Raw genomic sequence first — 14,748 nt, 5'->3', positions numbered from 1 at the left:
GAGCCCTTCGTATCTATATAGGGAACAGGTCCTCTTCCACGGAGTCTGCCCTGTTGCTCCACCGTGTTTCTAGAGTAGCCCAGAATGGACAAACCAAAACACCTCACCACTAGATGCCACTAAATCCTACATACTGCACCTTTAAGTGAGTCTTGCTTCTACGACTGTGTTACTGCGTGGCCGCACAGTCGCTCCGACGGTTGGTGGGTGTCGTAAATGTTTTTTCCTGAAGACCAGCCAAACAAATCGCTACGCTGATAAAAAAAAAGATGGCGGACCAAACTCCGTAGATGATCATAGTTGTACATAAAAGTTGTTTGTTTGACTTTGCTTAGATTTTTTTAAAGTTACAGAGAAATAGACACTGTGCAATGAAAAATACGTCTGAGGGGATTTGCGAGGGGATGTTAGCATGCTACTATCCACAAGGAAAACAGCGATGGGTTGGACCAATCACAGCCCTGCGGACTCCGTGTGGCCTGTGTCATCTCGTTGGATAGTTACATAATTTGGGAGGTGCACGTAGGCCGCAGAGAGGTGCGCAGAGGGGGTCTGCAATGACGCAAGGGGCTCTGCTTGTCTGTGTAAAAGGCCGACCATGAATTAGGCTTTAGTTTAAAAGTATTAGTATTTTAGTTAAAATCCAATGACAGTTTGTGCTAAAGAGCAGGGACGTGCACATGAGGGGGCTAAGGTTGCTCGGGCAACTGCCCGTTTGCCCTCCTCGACTGAAGTTCCGAAGGAAATATATATATTTTCTAAATACTATTACGGCTGCAGAACTTCATGTAATCGCGGAATATGTGCGCGGGGGGAGGGGGCGTGGCGGGGGTTAGTGATCGACCCTGACAATTTCACAGTTTCCAGTGATATAGGCAGAATATGTGTCCAGGGGGAGGGGGCGTGGCGGCGGTTAGTGATCGATCCTGACAATTTCAGAGTTTCAAGTGATATAGGCAGAATATGCGTCCACGGGGAGGGGCGTGGGCGGCGTCGGTTAGTGATCGACCCTGACCATTTCAGAGTTTCAAGTGATATAGGCAGAATATGCGTCCAGGGGGAGGGGGCGTGGCGGTGGTTAGTGATCGACCCTGACAATTTCAGAGTTTCAAGTGATATAGGCAGAATATGCGTCCACGGGGAGGGGCGTGGCGGCGGCGGTTAGTGATCGACCCTGACCATTTCAGAGTTTCAAGTGATATAGGCAGAAGATGCGTCCAGGGGGAGGGGGCGTGGCGGTGACAAAAATTAACGTGTGGCCCCTTTTTTCCAGGGCAGAGCACTTGCCCTTCAAAATTCCTGTGCACGTCCCTGCTAAAGAGAATGTTTTAGTCACTTGACAGTAGCACAACTGGAACATAAATTTTGCCCTCATGTTTGCATATTTAAATTTTTAATTAAATCTCTAGCTAGCAGCTTGCTGTTATCTGTCACTGACCACTAATTGAATAGCATAAAGGCAGCGCTAACACCATCCCACACTCATTACAAGTGAAAGAAAGTCTCTCTGGCCATCAGTCTATTTTTCTTATTAATTTCAATAGTGTAAGAAATAATAATATACATATATGTACGTATATTTCTCTGTTCAAGCAAATCTTTTTTTTTAAAGTACAGAATAAAAATATATAATTGTATATTAATGGTAATAATTAAAAATGTGTGTATGTGGACACCTTATACAGAATAATGTAAGAAAATATTTTGGCAGGCAAGTCACTGTCATCTTCATATTTGGGATAAACTGATCCTACCTTCTACAGTAAGTCTATCTGTGGAAACATGTAAGTCTACTTGTTGGGATGCATTAAGAAACTTATGCAAATCTCCTTCAGTGAAAATAGCATGGTTGTATTTGACCCGCGCTGTAGCCTAACTAACCCTCAGGCATTTCTTAACATCCTGTTGGGCCTGTCGTGACGCCCCTGGCTGGGTGTGCCAGCTTTAGATTTAGACAGGCACATCCGGACACACCTGTAGCTAGTGATGTATTCAAACAGAAATTAACCAAATGCAATTTTGAGGCCTATTGTATGAGTACATTTTTTTTATTTCATAACTATTTCACATTATGTTATCAATTTATGCAACATGTTTAAGTAGATTTTCTTCTCTTGATAATTTGAAGGGGGCAGCACCTCAGCGCCCCACATTAACCAGCTGCCACTGCTATTTCTGCCACCACTGATCAGTAGAGCCCAGGGAAGGAATGCCAGTCCCAAAGTAAAGAGTTTTATGAGGTGCCTTTTAGTGATTCTGTGTTTCCCTGTGCTCTGTCTATACTAGATACTGAGGTCAGAGGTCGAGTCGATAAGCATAACTTACTCCTCTGCAAGCGTGTGGCTCCTGCGCCAGTTCTGCAGCCTTCACCTCTAACGTCTCGTGACAACTCCGGAGCCTCCTCCCCCTCTCCTAGGCAGAATGGACCGTTCCGTAAAGGAGCTCTTCCTGAACTTCGGGATAGTGTTAATCACAGTGCTGCTCATGTGGCTGCTGGTGAAGTCGTACCAAGATTGAGCCATGAGGGGGTGGGATCCAGACTGTGATATGGAGCAGACAGAGGGAGATGTCCAAGGCGAAGGCTGAGGCCTGGATTTATCCTTCAGACAAATTGCTCTCAATCGATATATGTTTTCTGAAGCACAAGTTCAGTTTTATATCTGAGACTTCAGACTGCTCTTAAACACTAGCGCCTAGAGTAAGCATTTTCAAATATGATGTCCTAGGACTCAAACCAGTGTATAGAGTGTAATGTGCTGTTTTGTATCGTCTAATTTCAGACATTTATGTAGATCTCTTACTCTTTCTTGTCTGTATTCTCTTATGGCCTATTCTTACAGCTCCTGCTGTATTCTGTCATGGTCTGTTCATATTGTCAAACAACCACATCTGGTGAGACTGGAGTGATTGTAGTCTATCAGTGTCTAGGGGCAAACTATTTGAATTACTATTAAATGACTGTGATCTTAGTGTCTGTCTCTGATTTTACTGAATTATACACATAACAATGTAACTGTATTACTGTACATTATCGCATTAAGTCTTTCAAATAAGGTTGGTGGAAAGTATGCCCTACATAGACAGTGTAAAACACAGCAAGTATACAGTTAATGTATTTAAAAACTATAGCTTAAACTCTCATTGTTCAATATTTAATACAATAGATGTTAAGACCCCTGACAAATTTGACTTCCCATCTATGACCCATCCCTCACATGGTGCGTTATATCAGCAGGCAAAGCAAGAATACGGTCTATGGTTACACAAGGACATGTTTCTCCCTGATATGAATATTTAATAAAGAATCAGAAACAGCCAGGGGGTTGTGACTTTAATCTGACACTTGGAATCATTTCTGTGCTTTATTGCATTTGTGCAAAAAAATATCTTGAAAATAAATAGGCGGTTGCATTTTGAAGAATATAAATTGAAGAAAAAGGTTGGCTTATCTCTTTAATGTGATCGATCATAGGACTGACATACAGTATTTGGGATTCATATGCTATGGACTTTTATATTCTCTTCATGGTTGCAGCATTACAGATTAATGTCCAAGTGTGACGCGTTAGTATTTGGTGAGATGGTTAATAAGCCAAAGGCATTCAGACACATAGGCACTGTGGAGACGACGGCCATGGGTTGTGCAATATCTACAAAGACAGAAGCGTAGCAGCGAGCGAGCTATCAGCTGGCAGCTTAACATCACACACGCATTACGGCCTGCATATTTTTTTGCACACCACACTTTGCATTGAACAATAAGAATACATTTTCAGAGATGACACACAGAAATAAGTCTGTTGGTGTGAACATTTGTAGAATCTATCTATCGAGTGAGACATGTTCTTTGCTAGCATACATACTATGAGTGGACAGCGAGGACTGACTGGATGACTGTGGAGAGGAGAATGTAATCACTTCAACACTCCTACATGGACTGAAAATGTCTGAAAACAGTAGGTTTATATGGCTCTTCTGGGTCTAATGCACAGGACCAGGCCGGCTGCTGTACATGCCTCCACGGGAGGGGCCTGATACTCTGCATGGAAGATGACAGCATACCTCATGGAAATGTCCCACTTCCATCTATGACTGTTGTAAAAAATGTAACATATTAAATACAAATGAAATTCTGTATTTGGAACAGTAAAAAAAAATTGCAATGCTATAATAAAATATGAGAACAAAACATAAAAATGTTGAATGCTGAGAATACAACCTGACTGTTAAATAGTCAAAAAATTATCAAATTCATAAAGACACATTAAGACACATTAAAGTAGCAATTCTCCTCAGTGGTGCTCTCATATGGGGGTAGAGGAGGTGGTGTGAGTGCAGCGTTTCCTCCCTGCAGTAGTTCTCCATGGATGGTCTTCATGGCGACTCAACTGGGTCGGTCCTCCAGGGGTCCCTGTAGCGGTTGAAGCTGACCACCTGGCAGTGGAACTCGGTGAGTGCTCGTGGCATTGGTGCCACCTCCTCCCACTCGGAGCGACCGCTGTGGTACACCTGCACCTCGTCTGTGATCTCGTCGGGGGAATAGTCCCCGCCCAGGATGTAGATCTTGTCTCTGACGCCAATGGCGCCCGCATTGAAGCCGGCGCACTCAAACGACCCCTCGCCCTTCCAGACGCACGTCTCGGGACAGAAGCTGTACACCTTGTAGGTGGATAGGTCACACAGGTAGAGTGTCTCATTCACAGGGACCGCTTTGACCAGCGTGGCGTGGAAGAACTGGCCAAACTCTGCCACCAGCTGGCTCCACTGGTCGTTGGCGGCGTCGTAGCGGAAGAAGCAGTCCAGCGAGGGGTTGAACACGTCGGCCATCTCCACCTCGGAGCCCAGCGTGTAGATGACGCTGCCGCACGCACTGGCCTCTGGGAAGTAGATGCCCCGGGGCAGCGGGCTCACAGAGCGCCAGCGCCGCTTCAGCGGGTCGTAGTACTCCACGTCCAGCAGGCTCCGGACCCCGCGCGGGCCCCTGGTCTTGCCGCCGATCACGTAGATGCGGTCGAGCGCTGTGACCGACACATGCATGGTGCGCGGCCTCTGCATGGGCGGCGCCGGACTGAAGCTTTCCGACACGGGGCAGTAGCACCACGTCTCCTCCGTGGCTTCGTGGTGTGGCTCGGCGATGTGCAGGCGCACCGCGCGGCAGCAGTTGCCGTGGCAGCCACCCGTCACAAAGAGCTTCTCACCGAAGCTGGCCATACTGGAGCCGGGCATGTCGGCAAGGCGCGCCGCCTGTTGCGGCAGCTCACACCAGCGGTCCGTGTTGATGTTGTAGCAGAACGCATGACAGATCTCGCCATTCTCTTCTGTCTTGTGCACGTAGATGTAACTCTCAGTGGTGGCCAGCCTGGCGTCTGGGAAGAACCCGCTGAACTCCCTCAGCTTCTCCACCGCCTCTCCCACCAGCCTGGCGCACTTGCCCTCTCCCAACAGTAGGCCCTCCGAGCGCCCTACCTGCTCTAGGACAGCAGGGGGCAGCTGGTGGAGCCTGACGTGGGCCAGCAGGTCTGGCAGCAGCCTCTGCCGCCCCTCCAGGTCGTGCTTGGTCCACAGCATTAGTGCCTGTAGCACGCTCTCCTCGTCGGGCACGTTGAGGGCATCAGCCGCCAGGCAGGTGTGCAGCACAGAGGAGGGCATGTCCAGGAAGTCGGGCGTGCCGCTGAGCGTGTGGAAGCTCTGCGTGATGAACTCGGTGGCACAGCGCAGAAGGCGGGAGGAACCGTAGCCCTCGGCAACGGCCAGCAGCTGCAAGCAGTTGGAGAGGTCGAGGATCTTGACGAGGAAGTCGCTGCAGGCCTTGGAGAGGATGGAGACCTGGAGAAAGGAGGAAAGCTGGAAGAGCATGTCCACATTGTCCTCCGTGATCTCTGCCTCTCCTGTGTAGGCAAAGTCCAGGAAGGCCTTGATCGCCTGGGATGAGAGGTTGCTTATCGTTACTGTACCGTCGTCTCGTTCCCTCATGTTCACCTCAAACATGGCCCTGTGAGAAAGAAAGAACACAGAGGACAGAGAGAGAGAGAAATATATAATATCGACATGACATTACATGATCAAGCTTCAGGTCAGAGGTCAAATCATATCTGTGGATAACCCATGGATAGATGTATGTATTCAAAGAGTCTGTGAGTCCCATTAGCCATTTTAATTAACTGAGTCCCCATACAAATGTTAATATGGACGATAGTATAAGTCACAGAAGTATCTCACTCATGCAGTAGTCCCACGAGTTCCTGACTGACCTGAAGAAGTCACTGCAGGCAGCCAGTACGCAGCGGTGGCAGGGGAAATTCTCGTCCCGCACCAGGATGTTGAAGTCGAAGAGCAGGCCCCTCTCCCTGAAGCCCCGCAGCACGCCTAGGATCTGCTGGCCGTGGGCCTCGGACACAACTACCATGGAGCGCTGGTCTGACACCCCATTGCAGAGTGGCCCGGCCACAGAGGACAGGGGGCCGCCCCAGGCTGCAGCGCCGTTGCAACGCCCGGCCATGGCTCCAGGGTCTTGAAGGGAGGGATGGAGGAGGGTGGGGAACAAGGGGTCAGTGAGTTTAACTGCAGGAATGAGTGTGCAGATGAACAGGGAGGGGCGAGGCATGCAGCGTGCACCTCTGCTCAAACATCTTTTGTGCATGCGGAAGTAATTAAAAGCAACATTTTTAACACTTACACTGGGTGAATAACATGTATGCAAACATACAAATGCATAAAGTTGCTTAATCAAATCTGAATAGCAATCTTGTTTCCTGCATTCCCTGGCATTATGGTATTTATTTGTCACACTATCAAAGTAGGTTTGTGAGTAGCGAATACAAGTTACAGACAATTAAAGAGAATCTAGGTTCTGGTTTCAGTATTACCTGGAATGACTCAAGCAATCACTGTGTGGTTCGCGCTCTGCATTCTCAGGCAAAAGAAGGTTATGGAGTCACGTTTTCACGCAGGAAAACCTGGAATGACAGACAGAGCTAGTGATGCCCAAAACTCTGGAATGCCTAGCTCATTCAACAGCGACGCTCTTCAATTTGGTGCAATGTTATGACCGTGGCCAACAAAAGTGAGTCGGAGCTCAGAAGTCAGTCCACTGATAAATAATTTATTTGGCACCAAACAGTAGGTCCTTGTCGTCTCGGTATCTAGCATTTGGTGCGACTACATGGAGGCCAGTTAAGATAAAAAAAAAATACTAATTAAATAGTTAATAAAGTAGAAATTAGTTTCGGCTGAAGATACGCTACAAACCACCGAATATTTTTGGGACAGACTGCTGTTAGCCGAGATTGTGAATTTTAACCGCCGTCATTGTAATAATGTACTCACAGTTTCAGCACCCTGGACAGCAGTCGCTCCGTTCAAGACTGAACCGGAAAAGCCACGCGCATGTGCATTAGCAGTGTGGACAGTGCGCGCCCAGGATGTGACATCACGCGTCGACAAGAGTGTTTCCCGATCTACGGTGGTCAAAACCATAGACATACGACATAGGTCAAAACTCCCACCATACAAAATGCACCAGCCCAAATGATTCGATCAAGGACATTGCTCCCAATACAGTGTTCGACTGGTGTATGGGTCTAAATAAGATATTGGGCGAATCTAATCTGTTTATTAATTACAGATAATTCAATCTATAATTGCAAAACACATAGGCCATGCTTCACAGATATCATCTTTATTTTAAATGAAAAGCATAACATAACATGATTGTGAAATGAATTCCATAACAGACTAATGACAGGTTTAGGAATTGCACCAGAAATACTTTGAGCAAAGCATCTTTTAGACAGCAAGCTAATAGTATAAATCTATGGGGCAATCTACATTGCAAAAATATAGGACCCTAAAGTAATAAATAGGTATTAAATTCACTGTGTGTGTGTGTGTGTCTGTGTGTGTGTGTGTGTGGCAAATAAACAAAGCCAGCCTAGAGGTTCAAAGAAAACAAGGGAATAACTGACATTTGCAGAGAGATAAGCATACAAAAGCTAAATATCAAGCAGTATTTTAGTGGCTGCCACTTAAAAATAAGCTTTACAACACTCTCCAAAGAGAAGCGATTACAACAGATATATATCAGATAAATAACTCTATTTCTATAGTTTACCATCAAAGATGTCATCATGAAAATTTGACAAAGCATCATTCTGATTCTGTGTTATTTATCGTATTAAGTAAGCCTAGTATGCACACATCCCCCTTTTTGACAGACTTAGAAGACACATTAGAAAACCATTAGCATGAGATATAAGCACCAAAAATAAACAATCATTGTTGATGAGACAATCTTTGAATTGATGAAACAAAGCAAAACAACATTGTGAGTATATATTAGATTTTTTTCACAATCAATAAAAGCAAGACAATCATTAAACAAGACACTGCGATTAAAATGTCTGAATTAGTGAACTTGATAAGAGTATGTGTGGACACAACAGATAGTCAATAAAATAAATAAATGACCATTGTTTAAAATCCATCATTCCAGGGCCAACCACAGACCACTTTATATGGTTAAAATAAGTCCAATACGGGAATCTTAAGGGAGGTTCTACTGACTATAAATAGGGGCTTTTTTGGCTATCAGCTATCAGCTGGGGAATCCTTTACGACACGAGACTCCTTGTGTAAGAAGTTCTATGCAAAGGCTTGGGGTTTTTCAAGAACCCATAAAGAACAATTATTTGTGAGCCAAAATGGACACATTCAGAGCTGCAAATCTACCCTACTCCACACACTTGACATTCCATGATATGTGCTGGAGAATTTATAGGCAGCATAGAGAAAAGAAGCTATTTGACCACACTTCCTCTTTCGATTTGAGCTGGCATGTTTTGTTCATAACAATCTAGTCTGTAGAAGATATTTGACAATGAAATCTAAACCACCATGGTTGGCCAACACCACTAGAAATGACAGATATAGTGATTACCAGCATGCACTGAGATGAGGTGGGATTTTGGCACAAGCATTTGGCAGTGATGAGAAGGGGGAGGGGGGTACAGTGGGATCACAGGTTTATGAGGTGGAGGTCAGAGGCAGGGGAGTGAGGGCACAGCGCCATGTTGGGGTTCTTCAGCTGCTTGGTCACCCCGCGCAGGAACTTCTCGCGGATGCGGTTGAACTCCATGATGTCGCATGGGTTCTCGTCGATCCAGAACTTATGGAACTCCTGCATCAGGTAACCTATAAAGGAGGAGAGAGGAAGCCCACAGACACATGAGTCATGTGTTCATGTGACACAGACAAATAGAGGACGTCGAGGTTAAATGACGAAAAGGGAGAGGTTTAAGTAGGAGATACATGGAGCTGAAGAATATGAAAGGAATAAATAAATAAACAAACAAAAGAATAGATGCTGCTGATGGTGAGAGGACTACTTACAGAAGGTCTGCTGGAAGTGGACCAGGCTGGGCATCTCTGGTGCCACGTTGTAAACGTGGGTCTTCAGTGCTCCGCTCACCAGCAGGGAGTACACCAGCTCCGTGATGTTGATGCCCACAATGGCAAACGAGAACCTATGGGACAAACACCATGAGTCTGACAACTTGCTCTTGCTCATAGTCACATGATTCGTTTATTCAAACAAATCTACTCAGAACTCAATACCAACCATGTTATCTTGAACCTTTTTACTGAATAGAAGAGATTATTATGTACACCCTTAATGCAAAGCCTCATGAATATCTACTTTTAATATTCATCATTAGTCTTTAAACGGGTAAGTCCTATTTTACAGAACACTGTGGCACACTGACTCTTCATTGGAAGAAAACTTATTTCACTTTTCAAAGAGCTATTTTTATTTAAATTGAATAAAACCTCATTTTACTTTCCGATCCAGATGGGGTTGTGCAAAGAGGTAAACAGTGTAGATCTCTATCATTTAATTTGAACTGAAGGCATGTTCTTGTAGCGAAATGAAAAAATCTGAATTTTGCTTCAGTGAGCATCAAGCTTCTTATCAGTCATGCTACTTTTAGGGAGCTATCTGCTGAGTATGTGTGTGTGTGTGTGTGTGTGTGTGTGTGTGTGTGTGTGTGTGTGTATGGGGGTGGGGTGTTGGGTGTGTGTGAGAGAGAGACCATGTGTGTGTGTGTGTCTGCACTTGTGCCAGTTTAATGAAAGATGAAAAACCTGACAGGCATGGATCAGCACCCTATTTCTGCTTTCTGCATCTCTCTTCTATATCTATCTCTCTCACTCTCATCCTGCCTGCGTTTAGTGCAGCTGTGCAAGTGAAGATCAGCAGCTCCTTACCCAATGGCTTTGTCAAAACTGTTTTTCTCCCAATCCGCCTTGCTCATCTTGCTGAGTCGGTGAACAGAACAAAGACAACAAGATAATCAGAGATTTTAATTCCGTTCTCCTACGTTCAGCACAGCAAATAGCAGACGCGATCAGTCATTTTTCCAAATAAAAAAAACCTCATCATCAGTTGTCACACAATCTTGAATATGATAATGTGAGAATTCAGCAGTTTTTCCCCCAAAAAATGAATAAATAAATCAAAACTGAGAAGAAAACAATCACGTGAATCAAATGAAATGATTCTGAGCGGTGTGAGTGACAGACAGAACATGTATTACCTGGACTCTGCGGTGGAAGAGGTCCTGTTGTCATGGTGATGGGGCAAATGAAAGGTGAGGGGTGAGAGAGGGGGGTGAAAAGAAGATGCCACAAAAGACGCGCACAGGCAAAGTGATGGCCTCTGCTAAATGACAGGCAAAGCAGCAAAGAAGAAAAGAAGTGACACGAGCAGACTTCATAGCCACTGTAAACAAAAGCTTTAGGCGACACGAGAGAGAGAGAGAGAGTGAACAAATCAATTGTCATCATGCTGCAAACACAACCAAAGCAAACAGTGTGTGAACATTTCACTCTGAGGAATGTAATGAAGCATTGGAGCAGTTTGGATGGATGGTATATACTGAGCATTCTGTAAACATTTCAAGGCAATACAAGGGATATAAATGTGTGCGTGTGTGTGTGTGTGTGTGTGTGTGTGTGTGTGTTTGTGTGTGTGCGTATGTATGTGTGTGTGTGTGTGCGTGTGTGTGCGTGTGTGTGGGTGTGTGTGCGTGTGTGTGCGCGCGCGTGTGTGTGTGTATGTGTGTGTGTGCATGTCTATGTGTGTGTGTGTGTGTGTGTGTGTGTGTGTGTGTGTGTGTGTGTGTGTGTGTGTGTGTGTGAGTGAGTGTGTGAGCCTGTGTTCACTTCCCCACCTGTGTTTGGGTTGCTGAGAGTCATGGAGCACTTGCAGTGCTGTGGCCTTGTCATGCTCTGCGAAATACCTTAACAAAAGAGTATACAGAACACACGTCACAAATATCATTCTGAATTCACAGTATATCTGAAGGTGATAACATCAAGGGTTCAAAACAAAGTGAAATCTCAAGTAGTATAAATAAAGATGATACAAACTTACAGCAGGTTATGCAGTCCCAGAAGTCCCATTCCTCTGAAGTCGGTCTTGGGGTCGCTGCCTTGGAAGCCGATATCACTCCACTGTTTTGAGATGCGTCCGGTCAAAGGAACCTCGGGGGACAGAGACTTCCAAAGCTGCATTGACGGAAGAGGACTTCAATCAGTGTGGCCACAGTCGTGAACAACAAGGTTACCGTCCGCTATATAAGGACAACGGAAAAACTCACACGCTCCTATATGCTCTCAGGAATCCCCAAGCATCCTAAAGCTCAATGGGAGAACATTTACAAATTCAATTCTACATCCTTTGAAGGTTCATTTTTTTTTAAGCCTTTGAAGAACTCTTTTGCAGAAAGGAATATTTAAGTGTACTGTTAGTTTGTTTGCAAGTCTCCTGCTTCTGCATTTGACTGGTCTTTTCTTTGTTTACAATCATTTTAATATGTACTGCAGGTGTTTCCTCATATGTTTATCTACAGGTATTTATTCATTTATCCACATAGTCGATTTTTGTTTATTGTTATTTGTTTATCTGTGTTTGTAGCCTGTTCCCCATCTCCTCACCCTCAGGAGCATATCCTCGTGGTCGGTGTTCTCACAGTCGTACGGCTCTCTGCGGAGTTTCTCCACCTCAGCCACCAGGCCCCTGTAGCCCACGATCTGGAACAGGCTGGCCTGCAGAGAGATGCCCAGCCTGAGGGGAAGAGGGACAACTGAATCAACAGTTACCATGTAATTGCATTTGTATATGAATGCCAGCCTTAGGCAAAAAGCCTCCAAAGAGTGTTACTAAGTCTGTGGATACTTTCGAGTGAGTAGTGCATTTTGATGTTATTTGGAGGTGTCTATATTTTACCAGAGGGTCACTGCCAAAGCCCAGACTTACTGTAGGTTCACATCTGGGCTGATCTTCTTCAGATCCAAGATCTCATCAACGATCCTCTCCACAGCATCTGGGCTCGCTGCCACAGCAGACTGCAAGACCTGAGGGGGAAGGAAGCGAGAGTCAGAGGCAGGGGAGTCACGGGGATCCTCCACTGTCCTCACGAGCGCTGCGGCGACTCACGGCGATTCACAATCCTCAGTCACCGCACACACTGTGAATATTGAATACAGAAAATAACCAAGGGAGGAAAAGGGCAGCTATGCTAAACTCCACCCACCTCATTTTTGGAGGACTTCAGAGAGTGCTCTGTGTAGAAAGGACACAGTGTGGTTAACTTCAAGTTTTCTGGTCTCATTATGGTACATTAAGCAGAAATCACACTCTTCATTGGCTTTCTTTGTAAAAGCGGAAGTTTCTATGTTTTATTTCTACAGAGACTCATTAGTTATAAAATATGAATCTTCAGGGCTGAAAAGACATTGAACTATTTATCAGAGAGAAAGTTTAGAAGTATTCTGCAACAGAGATAATGGAGAGACCCACGATACATTTTAAATGAATGCATCTAGATCACATCCTGTCCCCCAGGAGTGTGTGTGCTGCTCACCAATCTTAAAAGTTCTCTTGGCCCCTGGCTTGTGGTTGTGGCAAATGCGCTGCAGCTCGCATCGGCCCGTGAGCTTCCTGGTCACAAACTTAAGGGTTCTCCAGAGAAATTTGCAGTACAGGAAAGTGAAGAACTGTGTCAGCGCTCTAAGAGAGAAAAGGAGTGACAGAGAAAGAGTGAGAGAGACTGTTAAATAAATTCTCACAGAGATAGGGCAGAGTGAAGCAAGAAAAAATCTTTCAAGGATCTTCGTGAAGGCTTCTCCTGAGGCCAGCGGATGGAAAAATGAACAAGTGGGGCATTACATAAGCCCATGTTGCAGCAGGTGACTTGGGACATTAGTGCTGCATAGGGCTGTGGGTGCAGTAGAGGACAAAGACTGTGACAATGTTAATGCAAACACATCAGTGTTTCAAATGGGGTTTCAGTTGAAGCCATTCTACATGCTGGCTTTTAGAGCAAAGATGAACTGGGAAGAGAAGTGTGTATTCGTCTTCAGAAATCAGGGCAGAAGAGGAGAATTCAAATGAGACACACCACTGTAATCTAGTGCAGGGGAGACAGGGCAAACATAAATAGAAAAGCCCTCTCTCTCTCTCTCTCTCTCTCTGTGTGTGTGTGTGTGTGTGTGTGTGTGTGTGTGTGTGTGTGTGGCTGTGTGTGTGTGTGTGTGTGTGTGTGTGTGTGTGTGTGTGTGTGTGTGTGTGTGTGTGTGTGTGTGTGTGTGCATATGTGTGTGCCTGCATGCGCTTAATTTATGTGGATCACGTTATTTTAGGGGCTTGGTTTTTATTGCAGTCTATTTGTCTCAGTGTACCATGAAGAAAAATGTATTGATGCAGTACCATCACAATTCCAGGCTGCTGTAATATGTGACATGGGCAGACCACATTCATTCCGATAGAATGATCATTAATAATTTATTTTCACGCGGAGGCTTCAAGCGCGACGAACAAATACGCACAAATGCTATTAAAATACGCATCGTCTCTGAACTGTTTGTTTGATAAGCCAGATATGTCGATACGATTGGCTGCATTTATCAATGGGTCACCCCTGAAGAGGCTTTTGCTGGACAGCCCTTTTATGAGTAACAATGGGATCATTGGAAAATACCAACAACAAACCGTAATGAGCAAATTGTTCTGGGGGAAAAAAGCTTACCTTAGAAAATGCTTCATTGTGTTGTCCTCTCTTTCTTCACACAAAGAGGGAAATAAATCTAAAACGACAAGAAACCCGAAGAGTCACCCATCGACGGTATTAGATATCAATGATTTCTTACATAATTAGATTCCGCCATTAAACACCTTGAATGTCGGAACCATTGAATTACGTCTGCAACACTATTCACGTATCGAGATAAAACAGACTCCGGCCTACATAGTAAAACACAAGTACTAATACTTGGATGTGCCACTACCAAAAGTCAAGTACATCATGGCTCTTCTGATGAAAGAAACATTAGTCAAGCTTAATCATAGTAGTGAAAGGCACAGACAAGCAGACGTTTGAAACATGCACTCTCATTAACCAAGGAGATTTCTCATTTGTAAATCCAAGGGCAACGTTTTAAGCCCAGCATCATGGTTTACCTGGTGTTTGTTGTGCAAAGACGAATGAAAATGGATTCCGTGGTGGCTATGGGCATCTCCGTCGCACTGGCTCAGGCGCAGGTACCCGCTAGCCCTCCATGGTACTCCAGCTTAACAACGCACTGTAGACACATATGCAAGGAAGCGACTGCACACTTTTGTCCAGCAGGGGTAGTCTTTCTCAAGCAGATGATTTTCTTGCACAGTAACAACAGCACCAAGGGCAATTT

General features: G+C 45.0%; 3 protein-coding genes across 4 annotated transcripts; 1 reads left to right on the top strand and 2 right to left on the bottom strand.

Annotated features, from left to right (window-relative positions):
• The first annotated feature begins 2,070 nt into the window (after positions 1-2,070).
• LOC105909315 (sarcolipin) lies at positions 2,071-3,223 on the top strand. Its single transcript, XM_031573095.1, has one exon. The coding sequence runs from the start codon at positions 2,422-2,424 to the stop codon at positions 2,515-2,517; it is 96 nt and encodes a 31-aa protein (XP_031428955.1). The 5' UTR covers positions 2,071-2,421; the 3' UTR covers positions 2,518-3,223.
• A 217-nt stretch (positions 3,224-3,440) lies between these two features.
• kbtbd3 (kelch repeat and BTB (POZ) domain containing 3) lies at positions 3,441-7,418 on the bottom strand. 2 transcript variants are annotated; one of them, XM_031573094.2, is made up of 4 exons: positions 7,327-7,418; positions 6,867-6,956; positions 6,252-6,510; positions 3,441-5,992 (listed from the first exon to the last, which is right to left on the bottom strand). In XM_031573094.2, exons 3-4 carry the CDS (start codon positions 6,497-6,499, stop codon positions 4,375-4,377), a joined length of 1,866 nt encoding a protein of 621 aa, XP_031428954.1. In that variant the 5' UTR covers positions 6,500-6,510; positions 6,867-6,956; positions 7,327-7,418; the 3' UTR covers positions 3,441-4,374. The 2 variants fall into 2 exon arrangements, with proteins under 2 accessions (XP_031428954.1, XP_012693336.2); XM_012837882.2 differs by lacking the exons at positions 6,867-6,956; positions 7,327-7,418 and having other exon boundaries at positions 6,252-6,599.
• Positions 7,419-7,662: 244 nt separating this feature from the next.
• On the bottom strand, positions 7,663-14,698 carry elmod1 (ELMO/CED-12 domain containing 1). Its single transcript, XM_012837917.3, has 11 exons — positions 14,519-14,698; positions 14,088-14,145; positions 12,924-13,069; positions 12,594-12,622; positions 12,317-12,414; positions 11,995-12,124; positions 11,432-11,565; positions 11,229-11,297; positions 10,264-10,314; positions 9,388-9,521; positions 7,663-9,189 (listed from the first exon to the last, which is right to left on the bottom strand). Exons 2-11 carry the CDS (start codon positions 14,102-14,104, stop codon positions 9,014-9,016), a joined length of 984 nt encoding a protein of 327 aa, XP_012693371.1. The 5' UTR covers positions 14,105-14,145; positions 14,519-14,698; the 3' UTR covers positions 7,663-9,013.
• Positions 14,699-14,748: the final 50 nt, after the last annotated feature.

The sequence above is a fragment of the Clupea harengus genome, chromosome 9 (assembly GCF_900700415.2).
Source record: "Clupea harengus chromosome 9, Ch_v2.0.2, whole genome shotgun sequence".
In the NCBI taxonomy this organism is placed as follows: Eukaryota; Metazoa; Chordata; class Actinopteri; order Clupeiformes; family Clupeidae; genus Clupea; species Clupea harengus.
Note: the sequence above shows the minus strand (reverse complement) of the source record. Positions and strands in the feature narration are given on the sequence as shown.